Source organism: Salmo salar, chromosome 09 (genome assembly GCF_965601325.2).
Source record: "Salmo salar chromosome 09, fSalSal1, whole genome shotgun sequence".
In the NCBI taxonomy this organism is placed as follows: domain Eukaryota; kingdom Metazoa; phylum Chordata; class Actinopteri; order Salmoniformes; family Salmonidae; genus Salmo; species Salmo salar.
In genome coordinates, this window is record NC_138299.1 from 15952951 (window position 1) to 15968737 (window position 15787).

Sequence of the window (15787 nt, forward strand, 5' to 3'; positions counted from 1 at the left end):
CCATTAAAATTATAGACTGATCATTTCTTTGTCAGTGGGCAAACGTACAAAATCAGCAGGGGATCAAATACTTTTTTCCCTCACTGTAGTAAGCATTTGCAAGTAGTAAGCATTTCATGGGCCACAGAGTGTGGCGTGAAACCAGGTGAATTCCTAGCCATTTGAGTTGATTTCCTTTCATGACTATCCCTTTGGAAACTGGGCTCTTGGCGGAGCGGTGATTTGCCAGGCTCAGTGTCACAGTGGAGCCAGTTGTGGCTGTTTTCCTCCAGACTGAAGGTCCTTTGAGGCGAAAGGGCAGAGCAGGGCATCCTTCACACGCAGGTGAACCCTGTGTCTTTACCATGGTCTGGCCTAGACAAATTCTAGGTGGACCAGGGCTCCAGGGCAGTTACATGAATGAACTGTAAATGGGTGTGCCAGGCCTAAAATGGCACTTTGGAGGAATAGTGGGTTTGATGGATCCTCTTTAGACCAGCAATCAGGAAAGAGCTGTTCTCAAATCAAACTGAACTAAACTGTTGATCTGTACATTTAAGTGAATTTCTCAATTTCCAGTGGCGTTTCTTCTTTACCTGTGTGCTCAAGAAATAGAACAGTCTGTAGTCTGTTTGTCGGGCAATAAATCATGTACTGTATGAATGCAGTCAATGCATGCTATTATGTTACATTGACAAGACCGGAGTTTGTGTCCACGTGAGCGGAGAGGGTGAGCTTTTTATGAATGCTCAGCCTCATAGCAGGTAGCACACATGGTGTACGTTTCCTAGCACCTGACTCATCCTCTTGACACATTCCAATTCAAGCACAAACTCACAAGCCTTTTGGCAGTCAATTTGAAGTTTAGGTACATCAACAAACATGCCTTGGTTACAGGAAACCCCTGGCTTTACTACTCCTATACTTCAGTTAGTGAAGTATACAGATTAGGCTCTGTGTCTCAGTGATATAGTGAAGACCCATTGTGTTTGTCAGATCTGTTTCCTTATTGGAGATTAAGGAGATTACGATGACAACTGTTTAGCCAATTTGCTGATGAATATGTGCTCTAAGTCATCCTTGGTTGATGGCTCCTTCCTCAGTTCTTCCTTAATGCTTTTCTTTGGTTCGCTACACAGAGGCCAGGCCCAATTATGTAGTTACAAATCTAAGTTCGGCTTGCAATTGTTGGTTTCAAATGCAAGCTTAGCTAATTCCAACTGATTCAACTTTGATGATGAACTCAAAATGGCGCCAGCTAGCTGTCTACGTCTGTGTTCCATGTGTTTCATGTGTGTGCTTTAGTGCTTGGTCAGACAGGGCCCTGTGACTGTGCTGTTCTCAAAGTACTGAGGGAAAAGTGGGCCATTGTCTGCAGAAGTGAGTATTGTGTGACCCGGTCCCTCTTGTGCAGCAGCACAGCCGGGAAAGTCAGTGGCTTCATTCCTCAGCGCTTGACAGCAGCTCGCTGCACCCTGGATAGAGGGGACTTGGCATCTACAGGGGCCACAGCACATTATCCTGGACAGGCCCTCCAAAATCTGTAATTCTCCGTTCATTCCTTGTTGAATTCATTACTCCTCATATCTGGAGCAGCTCTTTCTCTCTCTGCAACCCACACTGCCTCGTTGGTGAATAAGGGTTGAATAGTGAACCCTGGATTATTCATTTAGATTGATGACGTTTGATAACACATAGAATCATGCTAGCTTCACAGCCAAACCAGTCACTGAGGTGTCTCTTTACTGGCACACATTAACTACCTGATATCTGATTTGATATCTCTAGCTGTTCCCTCATTAGCAGTGTTAGGTCCAGGCTGTGTGCAGGTTACAGCCACAGCTCTGTCCTCTCCTGTCCTGCCCTGAGGTTGTGTGGGAGAGAGATGTGAGGTGGTCTTTCTCCCTGTGGTGAGTGAAACTTGTCTGCGCAGCCAGGCTGTGTTGAGAGAGCCCATCTCAGTAGGGGCGCCCAAAACAGCCAAAGATCTGTTGGCAGACAGCTGACTCAGCTAACGCCACCGCAAATCCTTCTCCCGTAACTCAGCGTCTGCTACTTCCCACCCACCCCAATAGTCTCTCAGGAAAGAGAGAGATGTAGAGAGACAGAGAGCGAGAGAGAGCAACATCTGTGATTGTAGCAAATACACTTTAATGGATCAAGTTTCTTCTGTTTCGATGGAAAATGAAAGTGCTGCTAGACGCTCTGAGCTGAGGGCTGGAATCGGGTGATTGGTTTTGCAGAGCTTTTTCCAAACCCTCAGATTATGAACAAGGTAAATCACTGGTTTTAAAAACACCCCGAGGGGTTAAACAGAAACAGATCAATGATTGTTGGTGGTTTATCGCTATACCAGCTCATTTCTCCTGCTCAATAGAACACAGTCCCCCAGACTGCATCTGTCTGCCTTGAAATCATCAGCACCCACATGCAGACAAACAACCACATCAACTAGCACCCTTGACACAAACTCTGCTGTGGTCCACTTGTCAAAGACTCTATGTACTAACACTGATATGTGAGATGATGTATCCCAGCTTCCTAAGGTTTTAACTCTGTCCCTTTCCCTTCACAGTCCTTGGCTCCCCTAAAGACCTTGTCACCAAAGATGTCACAGACAACAGCTTCGCTGTCTCTTGGACGGCGGCGCTCGGTAACGTGCGCTCATACCGGTTGAAGTGGAAGTCGCTGTACACGGAGGAGACAGGGGAGAAGTCCGTCCCCGGGGACGTAACGACCACTGTGCTTGAGGGGCTCACTCCGGAGACGCGCTACCAGGTCTCTGTGTACGCAGCCTACGGCAGGGGAGAGGGAGAGCCGCTCGTTGGTGCTGAGACCACAGATAGTAAGTCACACCCTAATGTTTCCACCATACACACACTTACTGTGGGACCTCTCTCTATGTCTCTCTCTCTCTGTCTCTCCCCTTCTCTCTCTCTCGGTCTCTCGCTCTCTCTCTCTCTCTCGTGCTCTCTCTCTCTCTCTACTCTCTCTCCCTGCCTCTGTAGCTCTCCCTCTCTCTTTCTTCCTGAGAAGATGCATTTCCGGATTTCTCGTCCCTGGGTTAACTCAGAGCTGGGAAAGGATATAAAAATACTCCATGACCGCAGAGAGTTATATCTACAGTGCCTTCAGAAAGTGTTCATAACCCTTGACTTATTCCACATTTTGTTGTTACAGCCTGAATTCAAAATTTATTAAATATAATTTTGTTCTCTAACACATCTACACACAATACCCCATAACGACAGTGAGAACATGTTTTTAGAAATTTGTGCAAATGTATTACAATTTAAATACAGAAATATCTAATTTACATAAGTATTCACACCCCTGAGTCAATACTTTGTAGAAGCACCTTTGGCAGCGATTATAGCTATGAGTCTTTCTGGGTCAGTCTCTAAGTGCTTTCCACACCTGGATTGGGCAACATTTGCGCATTATTCTTAAAACATTTTTCAAGCTCTGTCAAATTGGTTGTTCATCATTGCTGGACAACCATAACATGATGCAGCCACCATTATGCTTGAAAATATGGAGAGTGGTACTCAGTAATGTGTTGTATTGGATTTGCCCCAAACATAACAACACTTCTTTGTTTTCAGGACAAAAAGTTCATTTCTTTGCCACATTTTTTGCAGTATTACGTTAGTGCCTTATTGCAAACAGGATGCATGTTTTGGACTATTTGTATTCTGTACAAGCTTCCTTCTTTTCACTCTGTCAATTACGTTAGTATTGTGGAGTAACTATAATGTTGTAGATCTATCCTCAGTTTCCTCTTATCACTGCCATTAAACTCTGTAACTGTTTTAAAGTCACCATTGGCCTCATGGTGAAATCCCTGAGTGGTTTCCCTTCTCTTCGGCAACTGAGTTAGGAAGGACACCTGTATCTTTGTAGTGACTGGGTGTATTGATACACCATCCAACGTGTAATTCATAACTTTGCCAGGCATTGGAAAACCCCCCTGGTCTTTGTGGTTGAATCTGTGTTTGAAATGTACTGCTCGACTGAGGGACCTTACAGATAATTGTATGTGTGGGGTACAGAGATGAGGTAGTCATTCAAAAATCATGTTAAACTCTTATTGCACACATAGTGAGTCCATTCAACTTATTATGTGACTTGTTAAGCACATTTTTACTCCTGAACTTATTTAGGCTTGCCATAACAAAGGCGTTGAATACTTATTGACTCAAGACATTTCAGGTTTTCATTTGTAATTCATTTGTAAAATGACATTTGACATTATGGTGTATTGTGTGTAGGCCAGTGACAGAAACATCTGAATTGTGTTAATTAATTTTAAGTTCAGCCTATAACACAACAAAATGTGGAAAAGGTGTGTGAATATATATAACTGGAATGTGCCTATGTAGAACACCAGGAATGAAGACAAGGTCCAGAGTGGGTCATATTTGTCTCATGACAATTAAGAGCGATAGCAAGATAGCTTCGGGCTTCAAGAGATTGGATTTGGGTACAGACCTTATTTCTGTAAATAAACCATGAACGTATAGCTTTCATAGCCTGTATAATCCACAAATAGAACCTAGACATGCTAAGAAAAAAACATTATTAAATTACTTCACTCCTATCAGCCTTCAAAAGGAGTGACGCAGGCTTTAGAGTTATGCAGGAAACAAGGGTTTTGAAGGCCCAAACTTGAGCCCCATTCTTGGGCGTGATGTGGAAAAAGTGAGATACGGTGACAGTTACGGCTCATTCTTTGAGCTTGCAGATAACGTCACTGCTTCTGGCAGTCACCTGGTCCATCTAAAAGGCCACTGAAATGCTTTTGTAATCAGGGTGACGACATGTGTATTATATAGTATATGGCCATGACGCAATACGCCACACCTGCTACCAGTTATCAGGGGAGGTTGTGGATTCAGAGAGACACAGGAGTAGAGAGTGCTTCCCCTCTCCTTGCAATACAGCGACCCACTGAAATGAGAAAAGCACATTGACGGAAACTTGCCCCGATTGGGGAATTTATCCGCTGCTTAGCGAGACAAAATGTGCTAATGGAAAACTGTGTCGCTCCATCGTTTTGCTTATTGATTCTGGCAAGCGGGACATGTGCAATTTACACCAAAAACAACCTTCAGGCACCTCCAGAGGCTTGTATGGTTTATATCCGTGGTCACTTCCCCCTGCTGGTTCCTCCACCAGAACCACAAGCCCTCTCTCTGTCTGTGCTAACAGGACAGGTCCATTTGGGTTGAGCCACACACTGAAAACTTGGACAGGCTGCTTTTTTTCCATCCATAAAACTCCTCCCTCTGAAGTCTAGCTGTCTGAATATTTTCCTGCTCGTTAAGGGTTTTGACAATTCACACTTGTCCTTCCTGCACCAAAAACATACTGGGGTCATAGTATGGAAATCTGCACAGTGGGTCTGGTCAGTGTATGTTCTGACTGGGATATAAAACAATGTTTGGGAGGATCTGTGTTCACAAGCGTATGAAAACTGAACCGATACCTCAGTAAAAATCTCAGAGCTAACCAAGCATGTCAATGTTTAGATTGCCCACAAGCAGTTATGGCTTTGTACTGTTTGGAAATGTAGACAGCAATTTGGCATGCATTTCAATTCTGCTCTCTGCTCAAACTCAAACACACCATGATACTGTTATCAATCCATCAAGCATTGGTGTTTAATTTTCTTTCTTTTGTGCTCCCAGTGTCTGCAGCCGGAAAAGTTGTGGTGGTTTCAGAGGAGACGGAGAAGAGCATGAAGGTGACTTGGCAGCCTGCACCTGGAAACGTTGTCAACTACCGGGTGACGTACAAGCCAACGTCGGGAGGGCGACAGCTGGCCGCCAAGGTGCCTGGTGGTACCACCAACACCATCCTGAGACGCTTAACGCCCATGACCACCTACAACATCACAGTGCTGCCTGTGTACAAGCAGGGAGAAGGAAAAGCAAGGCAAGGAGTAGGAACCACACGTACGTTGGTCTATCATTAACCACAACTGAACTGTGCTCTGTGCTGCTTGCTTTAGCTTAGGGGAGTCCTGTGCAGTAGCTAGTGGCTGGAGGGTTATGCAGACTTGTATCATGTACTCATCATCAATCATCCTCAACTACTAAATCTACGATAGGCCAGGAGAAAATGGGTCTCCAGAGGCCGCTAAGAACTAGCATTTTACCTGTAATAATCTAATGTTTAGCCTGAAGTTTAGCCTAATTTTACTTCCACTTTATAGTCATTTGCTTATATAGTCATCTGCTTATATCAAATCTTCATGTTCTCTGTTCCAGTGTCACCGTACAAAGCCCCTAGAAACTTGCAGACCTCTGAGCCTGCTAGGACCAGTTTCAGAGTGACCTGGGACCCCGCTCCAGGGGAAGTCAAGGGCTACAAAGTCACTTTCCACCCCTTTGGAAATGATATAGACCTGGGAGAGCTGCTGGTCGGACCCTATGACAACACTGTGGTTCTGGAGGAGCTCAGGTAGCTCTATCTTTGGAATGTAAAGTACAGTGCATTCGGAAAGTATTCAGACCCCTTGACTTTTTCCAAATTTTGTTAGGTTACAGCCTTATTCCAAAATGAATTAATTGAAACCGGTTTTGCAAATTTTTGTTAATTTATAAAAAATAGAACACTGAAATATCACATTTACATGAGTATTCAGACCCTTTACTCAGTTCTTTGTTGAAGCACCTTTGCCAGCGATTACAGTCTTCTTGGGTATGACGCTACAACCTTGGCCCACCTGTATTTGGTGAGTTTCTCCCATTCTTCTCTGCAGATCCTCTCAAAATCTTGTTTCTCATGGTCTGAGAGTCCTTTAGGTGCCTTTTGGCAAACTCCAAGCAGGCTGTCATGTGCCTTTTACTGGGGAGTGGCTTCCTTCTGGTCACTCTACCATAAAGGCCTGTTTGGTGGAGTGCTGCAGAGGTGGTTGTCCTTCTGGAAGGTTCTCCCATCTCCACAAAGAAACTCTAGAGCTCTGTCAGAGTGACCATCGGGTTATTGGTCACCTCCCTGACCAAGGCCCTTCTCGCCTGATTGCTCAGTTTGACTGGGCGGCCAGCTCTAGGAAGTGTCTTGGTGGTTCCAAACTTCTTCCATTGAAGAATGACGGAGGCCACTGTGTTCTTGGGGACCTTCAATTTTGGCACCCTTCCCCAGATCTGTGCCTTGACACAATCCTGTCTCGGAGCTCTACGAACAATTCCTTCGACCTCATGGCTTGGTTTTTGCTCTGACATGCACTATCAACTGTGGGACCTTGTATAGACAGGTGTGTGCCTTTCCAAATCATGTTCAATCAATTGAATTTACCTCACGTGGACTCCAATCAAGTTGTAGAAACATTTCAAGGATGATCAATGGAAACAGGATGAACCTGAGCTCAATTTCGAGTCTCATTGCAAAGGGTCTGAATACTTATGTAAATAAGGTATAATTCTGTTTTTCTAAAAATCAGTTTTTACATTGTCATTATGGGGTATTGTGTGTAGATTGCTGAGGAATTGTTTTTATTTAATCCATTTTAGAATAAGGCTGTAAATGTAACAAAATGTGAAAAAAGTGAAGGAGTCTGAATACTTTCCGAATGCACAGTATATCAGATGGTTTGTCACAGTTACTGTATTGCCTTGCAAAGATAGTTTGAACTATGCTGCTTTTTCATTAGTTCGCCAGTTTGTTGTCAGTCATTTCTCTCAGACAAACTGACAAACTTGTCGAGATGAATGAAGTGTAACTGATTTAGGTTTTTTCTCACAGGGCTGGTACCAAGTACACAGTGAGTGTGTTTGGGATGTTCGAGGGGGGAGAGAGCCAGCCATTGGCTGGTGAGGAGAAGACCACTCTCTCTGACGCCCCTGAACCACCACTGTATGATGGAGGTAATGCCTCCTCTCAAACTCCTCCTACATGATTAATCATATAGCCAGCAACACCAGCCACACAGCACTTTTTACACAAGAGACGACACTGTAAAGTACTGTATTCACCTTATGCCCAGCCATTTAACAGGCACGGCAGCCATGTTGAAAAGTAAAAGGTCATGCATAAGGTGAATATTAGTCTGTAGGAATCGTATAAACAAGCTGTGATCCATTTTATAGAGGCAAAAGTGAAACAACACATTTTCCTCAAAGAACTCAACAGCCCTACCCACTGGGCACACACTGGTTGAATCAACGTTGTTTCACCGAAATGTGTCAATGTTTTGTGAAGTGGAAAATACATTGGATTTAAAAAAAGTAATCAACCAGCATTGTAAACATTGAAATTAAGGCTCACCTTCAACTTAAATACATTGACTCAACCTGACTAACAGGTTTTAACATCAATCTAATTTCAACATAATCATCAATGTTTACGTTGAAATTGAGTTGAAAATTCCTCATAGAAATGTCCCCAAAAAATTCATCCTATATTCAACATACTGTATATTGGGTGGTTGAAATTCTGTAGAATTTTATAGTTGGTTAGACATTTTATTTGGCCTTGTTTCAATGTTGATAGTAAAATGGTGTGTTTGATTCAACGCTACAGTTTTGCTTAACAGTGACTCCTACTGGTTTATGAAGGGTAATGCACTTCACTGCGAACAAGTCTACCATCCAGATGCCTACCTCTATGTACCCTGCTAAGCTTTGGAAACGAGCTGTGTTCAATTCAACTGAACTATCATGTCAACACATTAAGACACCGGTCAGCTCCATACTCGTTTGTGTAGACTACCTAAATAACATTGACTAGTTTAAAGTAACTCCTCTAACTTTTCTTACACAAGCTGTATGTAAAAGTACACTGAGTGTACAAAACATCAGGAACACCTTCCTAAAATTGAGTTGCACCCACGTTTGCAGTCAGAAGAGCCTCAATTCGTCGGGGCAAGGACTCTACAAGGTGTCGAAAGCGTTCCACAGGGATGCTGGCCCATGTTGACTTCAATGCTTCCCACAGTTGTGTCAAGTTGGCTAGATGTCCTTTGGGTGGTGTACCATTCTTGATACATACAGGAAGCTGTTGAGCGTGAAAAACCCAGCAGCGTTGCAGTTCTTAACACACTCAAACTGGTGCGCCTTGCACCTACTACCATTCCCCATTCAAAGGCACTTCCATTTTTTGCCTTGCCCATTCATCCTCTTAATGGCACGCATACTGTATACAATCCATGTCTCAATTATCTCAAGGCTTTTTACCTGTCTCCTCCCCTTCATCTATACTGATTGAAGTGCATTTAACAGGCTATATCAGTAAGGGATCATAGCGTTCACCTGGATTCACCTGGTCAGTCTATGTCATGGAAAGAGCTTTGTTTTGTACACTCGGTGTATATTTAGAGTGAGTTTGGGGTTATGTTGGTTACATTGACATCTGATTTGCTCAACAAAGGACCCCATCATTTCGAACCCAATGTATTTTCAACGTTAATTCCACGTCACAATACGTTGACAAATTACATTGAAACAATGTTGATTCAACCAGTGTATGCCCAGTGGGTAATGACCAATATGATTTTAAATTCCTTTTTTAATCTCCCTCATCATACTTAAGAACTTATACAGTACATATATTATTATCATATACATGTTGTTACTTCTGCGGCCATAACCAAAGTGTGGGATATATATCACACTGTCCATTTTTCGTTAGGAAAATCCGTTCTAATCCCTCTCCCCATAAAAACAGATGAGTTGCCCTAAATGCCTTTCCTCAAAGCTAATTGTCTCACCAAATAACAGATGTAACTACTATTCCATCTGTTGGCTGCTTGCTTTTTCATCATTTCGTCACTTTGGGTTCCTTTTTCTTTTTCTGGATCCAGCAGCAGCTAAGAGCAGCAGAATTGACATAAAAAAATCTAATCTGTTTGCAATTATAAATGTTTTACAACCTCACGGGTGTGAGCGCGCGGCACGACACAGGGCAGTGAGTGTTAGGAGAGGAAAGAGAGAGAGGAAAATGTTATGTGTTTTAAGGAAGGCTCCAGAGGCCAGTCCTGACCCTCAGCTGCCTGGAAGGCCTCCTCTAATAGAGAACAGATTCAGTGACAAGACCCTGTCAGTCAGTCACCCACAATAATATAATTTAATAGAGGAGGCAGAAAACCCCTTCTCCACCCCATTACCCCCTTCTCCTCACCCAGTACTCCTCAATTTAATCCCCCATCCCGATCCTGAAGGAGGACTGAGAGTAAGAGAGGAGAGGGGATTAGGTGCACTAAAAGAGCCTAAAGTAATCTGTACATCATCCTCCCTCTCCTTTGAAGATAATTTACAAGAGACAGTCATGAACATTTTTGTCTCCTGGTTTCCACTTTGAAAGTTTTTTTCTTCTTCCTGTAAATAAAAGATAACCTTCTCTTGAGTGACAGATATGTATGTGCTGCAATGCACAAGTTGTAAACCTAACGTTGAATTTATAGTGCCATTAACAGGGACTGGACGTGAATTTATTTACTTGGCGAAATGCATACTGCAGTCAAAGGTCAAACATCTGGCGTGGCCAATAAATCTTCCCCTCTTGTCTCTGTCCGATAGCCTTAGATCATTTTCTTTATTGCGACTCACTAAAACAGACTGTAGTCTGAACGGCACACGGTTCAGCCACTCTAGAACCCTCACACTCCGCTGGACATCTGTTTATCTGTGGGTTGCATGGGGAGGGAAAGAGAAGTCTGTAAATCAAACATGTGACAGTGGCAGATTGCTTAATCTGTGCGTTGCTGCCGCACCTGCGGTCTTAACGGACTGCGGACGAGTCCTTCTTCTCATCATGCAGGTGTCCGGAACACAGCGAGAGCTGTGCCAGTGAGGAATGCACAGTAACTCTCACCAAGGAGACCCTCGTTTATATCACATCAGGACGGCTTCTTTTTGTTGTTCCCCGGGAGAGGCTGAGGAGTGGCCAGAGAAGAACACTCCTCAGACACAGAGAGCGAGAGATCGTCTCAGAAGAAAAGAAGACAACCATTATATTGACACCTGGAAATGAAATGTGTGATGATGAAAATGGCTCGTAACCCTGAAAATGGAATAGAAAGTGTTTTTACTGCTTGCTTGTAAAGAGACAGATACAGATGTGTTTGGGAATTCTGTGTGATGTTCTGTGAATCCATGTCAACAATGTCATGTCAATGACCTCTTTCCTTTCCTACTCCTTCACTTCCCTTCTCACTCATGCATTTTGAACACCTCTGCCCTCATAACTCCAGCTGTGTTATACCTGAAACAGCATTTTAATAACTAGTGCCCCATCACTGTTCTGTACTGTCTCTCTGACCTGTAACCTCTGACCTCTCAGATGTGGTGTGTAAGACCAAAGCCCGGGCTGATATAGTCCTGCTGGTTGATGGCTCTTGGAGTATCGGTCGTCTGAACTTTAAGACCATCCGCTCCTTCATCTCTCGCATGGTGGGAGTCTTCGACATCAGCCCTGACAGGGTCCAGATTGGTAGGTTAAACCTCAGTGTGCCTGAAGTCTCACAGGACATGCGCATTCCTGCAACCTACTGCAAATAACACTATTGTGTCTCCACTCTTTAGTCATTTTCTTGGCATGATCATGTTGGAGGGTTATACAAGGCATCTGATCTGACAGAGGCTCCGTGTGTTTCTCTTAGGTCTGGCCCAGTACAGTGGTGACCCCAAGACTGAGTGGCACCTGAACGCCCACAGGACCAGGGCTTCCCTGCTGGAGGCTGTAGCCAACCTGCCCTACAAAGGAGGCAACACCCTCACTGGTACTGTACTCAATCTACAACCACAACCTCCATTCAGAGACTGCTGTATACCGTTAGTCACATTTAAAGGTCTATCATGTTCAAGCTTCTATTGGCTATTTAGACGGCTACTGAAAGAAGTTACAGTTCATAAACTTCAAAATGAGAACTGTGCCTCTGCTTTGGTTGTTGGCGGTTGAGCTGTTTGTGTGATAGCCAGAAGGTGAAGGAAACTGAATTGCATGCTCCATTACGCGAATAAAACTGAGTTGTTTCTAATAGACTCACAATGTATTTTATCACAATCTCCTTGCTCTTTAGCTGCCTTGTTGGAAAGGCCTCCGAGAAATGATTAAACCATATAATCAGTGTGAATAATTGTTTCTGCCCTCGTTGCAGGTCTCGCTTTAAACTACATCCTCCAGAACAATTTCAAGGAAAATGTTGGGATGAGACCCAATGCTCGTAAGATCGGAGTGCTGGTCACTGATGGCAAGTCTCAGGATGACATCATTGCCAACTCCCAGAACCTGCGTGACCAGGGCATTGAGCTGTATGCCATTGGTGAGTCTCAGCCATCGTCACTAGGCAGTTTGACCTTTGCTCTATTTTGACTAGGTAGGACATCTGAAGCTCTTTGTATCTATCTCAACTCGAATAATAGCAGTTATCTTTGTCATCTTGAAGTACAGTGTGAATGCTCAAGTTGCCCCAGAATAATTCCTTACACACCTTTGCCATACTCCAATTATCTTCCTCATTAAATATCTGTAATGTATCCTCAACCTGCTCTGAGGGGATCGCTGACTTGATGTCCCTGTTTGACTCCTCCTAGGTGTGAAGAACGCTGATGAGAATGAGCTGAGGTCCATCGCCACCGACCCGGATGAGATCCACATGTACAACGTGGCTGACTTCTCCTTCCTGCTGGACATAGTGGACGACCTGACCAACAACCTCTGTAACAGCGTCAAGGGACCAGGTACATTCAGGCCGGCATTACTGTACATTCCCTGCCGTGACAGTTAAGGATGTCAGTCTAAATAGGCTATGTAGGGTATCCCTCAGTCTTATTACTAATGACTTCAAGGCTCATATTCACAGTGTCTCAGAATAAAAGTGCTGATCTAGGATCAGTTTTGCATTTAAAATCATAATGAATAAGGTGGGGGGGGGGGCTGGGCCCATATTCTCAAACCATTTTAGAGTAGGAGTTCTGATCTAGGATCTGTCCATGTAATCTTAATCATTATGATCTAAAAAGCTAAACTGAGCCTAGATCAGCACTCTTACTTTGAGACTCTTGTGAATACGGGTGATGATCTCTGCAGCCAGCTGTGTTGTGTGAGACTGTAGTTATGTAAACAGGGTTTAGGTCATGGCTAGGGGAGACCCTCAGTAGAGTAGCATGTCTGGTGCACCAGGGGAGACAACACAAGGAGCTTGAAGACCAGCCAACCACTGGAAATAATTTAGAATCTAAAGCCCTCTTTTCCTCACCGATAGTTAATTTTTTCCTCTCTAAAATGAGAAATAGTCTGCTCCTTAATCACATTCAAAAGCTGTAACTGAATACTATGTAGGATACATTTTTTAGGAAAGGCTTAGACTGTCTATATGTCTGTCTCCTGGATTTTCTGCTAGGGAGCTGTTTCCACATCTGCGAAAGATGCAATGAGATCCTATGCTTAGGGTTGATTTGACCCCCATCTTTTCCCTGAAAGGTGGTGGTCCCGATGCGCCCACTGACCTGGTGACCTCGGAGGTGACCCACTACTCGTTCCGTGCCAGCTGGACAGGCCCTGAAGGTCCGGTGGAGAAGTACCGTGTGGAGTACATGACCTTGTCTGGACGCCCTCAGAAGGTTAGTACCCCTGACGTCCACCGTCGACCGGTAACCACGACCAACCCCAAACTCCTCTGCCAATCCCCCTCTATCAGCCTCCCAAACCCCTCTATCACTCCAACCCTGGGCCTGAGGATGGAAGCAAGTTGTAGTAAAGCCTATGTTCTGTGACTTACTTGGCTGAATAAAGATTAAAGTAATTACATTAGAATTCATCCTTACCCCACACCTAACTTTGACTGCAGGGTATTGGCTCCAGTGTACTAGAATGGGGTAGGCTAGCTGCTAGATCCACTTCCTACTCCTTGGACTCCAATTTCATTTAAAAAGGGTTTTAGTCCAGCTCTCATGGTTTGGTGAGGCAGTGGTCTAGTATGTGATCTGAGTTGTTTTTGTGTTTGACTCTTATAAATAGAAACGCACACTGGGTTGAAACCGGTAGACTTTGGTCAGAGTTCTACAACTTAATTTGTGGTTCAATTGAAACCAGACGCATCAACACAGGAAACACTTATAGCTGTAGTTTGTTGTATTGTTTGTCTTGTTTGTCCGCCAACAGAAACAAACCTGTCCAATGCAGTGAATGGGTTACGCAAAATAGACATTCCAAGTCATTCTCCATACTCCTGCTGTGTTCGCCTGGTTCATGTGCACTCTTGTTGTCTGGTTGTAGATGTTTGTTGATGGCTCAGTGACCACAGCCATGCTGCCCAACCTGAACCCTCTGACTGAGTATCTGGTCAACGTCTACTCTGTCATCGGAGAGGAGAGCAGCGACCCGCTGAAGGGGACTGAAACCACCTGTGAGTCCTGATCTGTTTTTCTGTGTTCTCCTTTGATCCTCTATACCCCCATCCCCCCCCCCCCCCCCCCCCCACCACAAGCACTACACAGCTGATTCAAATAACCAACTCATCATTAAGTTTTGATTATTTGAATTAGCTGTATAGTGCTCGGACAAAAAACAGTCCCAGGACTGAGTTTGAGAAACCCTGCACTGTACTGTACCTGTCCATTACTGTGCTTCAACATACCTGTGTCCCAAACGTAATCCCTGTGGGATCAACTAATGGACATCTTTGGGACTGTAAAACAAACATTCTTCCAGTATATTTAGCACACCCTGTTCCTGTGATGCTTGTGTGGTTCCTGTGTTCAACATTAAAGAAAGAACAAAACTGTTTTGTTTATGATAGGCTTAAAGACAGCATCATTGCAATAACAAATATATATATATGTATATGCGTCCATTCACTCTCTGCAGCGAGAATTAAGTGTTTCTTTAACATTGTTCTTCAGCTTAACTTTATTTGTCCTCTAGAATAGTGTGATTTTATGAAGCAAGTCATTTCTCCATAAAAGCGGCCATAAAATAACTCATTGTTTAGTTCTCACCACATGAAATCTGCATGGCTGCGTCTCACTGCGAACATGCTGTTTTGGATGGTATTGTGTGCGCGTGTGTGTTTGTGTGCATGTGTGTTTAGAATCTAACAGTGTTCACCTCTCCCTGTTTCCCTGTCCAGTGCCCCTCAGCGCGGTGAGGAAGATGACCATCTACGAGGAGCGTCCCACCACGATGAGGGTGAAGTGGGAGGAGGCAGTGGGCGCCACGGGCTACATGCTGCTCTACAGTGCCATCAATGCCACCGAGCCCTCTGTGGATAAAGAGGTGAGAAGGCCGGGCCAGAGAGAGAGAGAGAGAGAGAGAGAGAGAGAGAGAGAGAGAGAGAGAGAGAGAGAGAGGAGAGAGAGAGAGGAGAGAGAGAGAGAGAGAGAGAGAGAGAGAGAGAGAGAGAGAGAGAGAGAGAGAGAGAGAGAGAGAGAGAGAGAGAGAGAGAGAGGAGAGAGAGAGAGAGAGAGAGAGAGAGAGAGAGAGAGAGAGAGAGAGAGAGAGAGAGAGAGAGAGAGAGAGAGAGAGAGAGAGAGAGAGAGAGAGAGAGAGAGAGAGAGAGAGAGAGAGAGAGAGAGAGAGAGAGAGAGAGGAGACAGAGGAGACAGAGGAGACAGAGAAAGGGACTCCAGGCCAGACCAGCTGTGGAACAGACACAGTCAAAGTCTCCACTACACACACACACACACACACACACACACACACACACACACACACACACACAGACAGATGCTGCCAATGACCAAATACACCGGTCTCCTGCCAATGTCTCCTGACAGCATGCAGATGTCACAGAGCAGTGATGAGTCACAAAGTGAGCGGAGTCAACAAAACACACAATTATTGAGACTCAGAGGGATGTGAGGAT

The 15787-nt window shown here is 44.3% G+C and overlaps 1 protein-coding gene across 2 annotated transcripts in view; it reads left to right on the forward strand.

The window, feature by feature from the left end:
• Nucleotides 1–15787, forward strand: part of LOC106610773 (collagen alpha-1(XII) chain) — a 72123-nt gene that overhangs the window by 20692 nt on the left and 35644 nt on the right. Inside the window, exons 14-24 of one of the 2 annotated variants that reach the window (XM_014210332.3) lie at nucleotides 2555–2824; nucleotides 5670–5936; nucleotides 6252–6444; nucleotides 7729–7850; nucleotides 11263–11412; nucleotides 11582–11701; nucleotides 12080–12244; nucleotides 12516–12662; nucleotides 13405–13544; nucleotides 14200–14329; nucleotides 15053–15198. In XM_014210332.3, the coding sequence (XP_014065807.3) occupies nucleotides 2555–2824; nucleotides 5670–5936; nucleotides 6252–6444; nucleotides 7729–7850; nucleotides 11263–11412; nucleotides 11582–11701; nucleotides 12080–12244; nucleotides 12516–12662; nucleotides 13405–13544; nucleotides 14200–14329; nucleotides 15053–15198 (1850 nt within the window). The remainder of the gene's footprint in view (nucleotides 1–2554; nucleotides 2825–5669; nucleotides 5937–6251; nucleotides 6445–7728; nucleotides 7851–11262; nucleotides 11413–11581; nucleotides 11702–12079; nucleotides 12245–12515; nucleotides 12663–13404; nucleotides 13545–14199; nucleotides 14330–15052; nucleotides 15199–15787) is intronic. The other variant, XM_014210333.3, reaches the window with a different exon arrangement.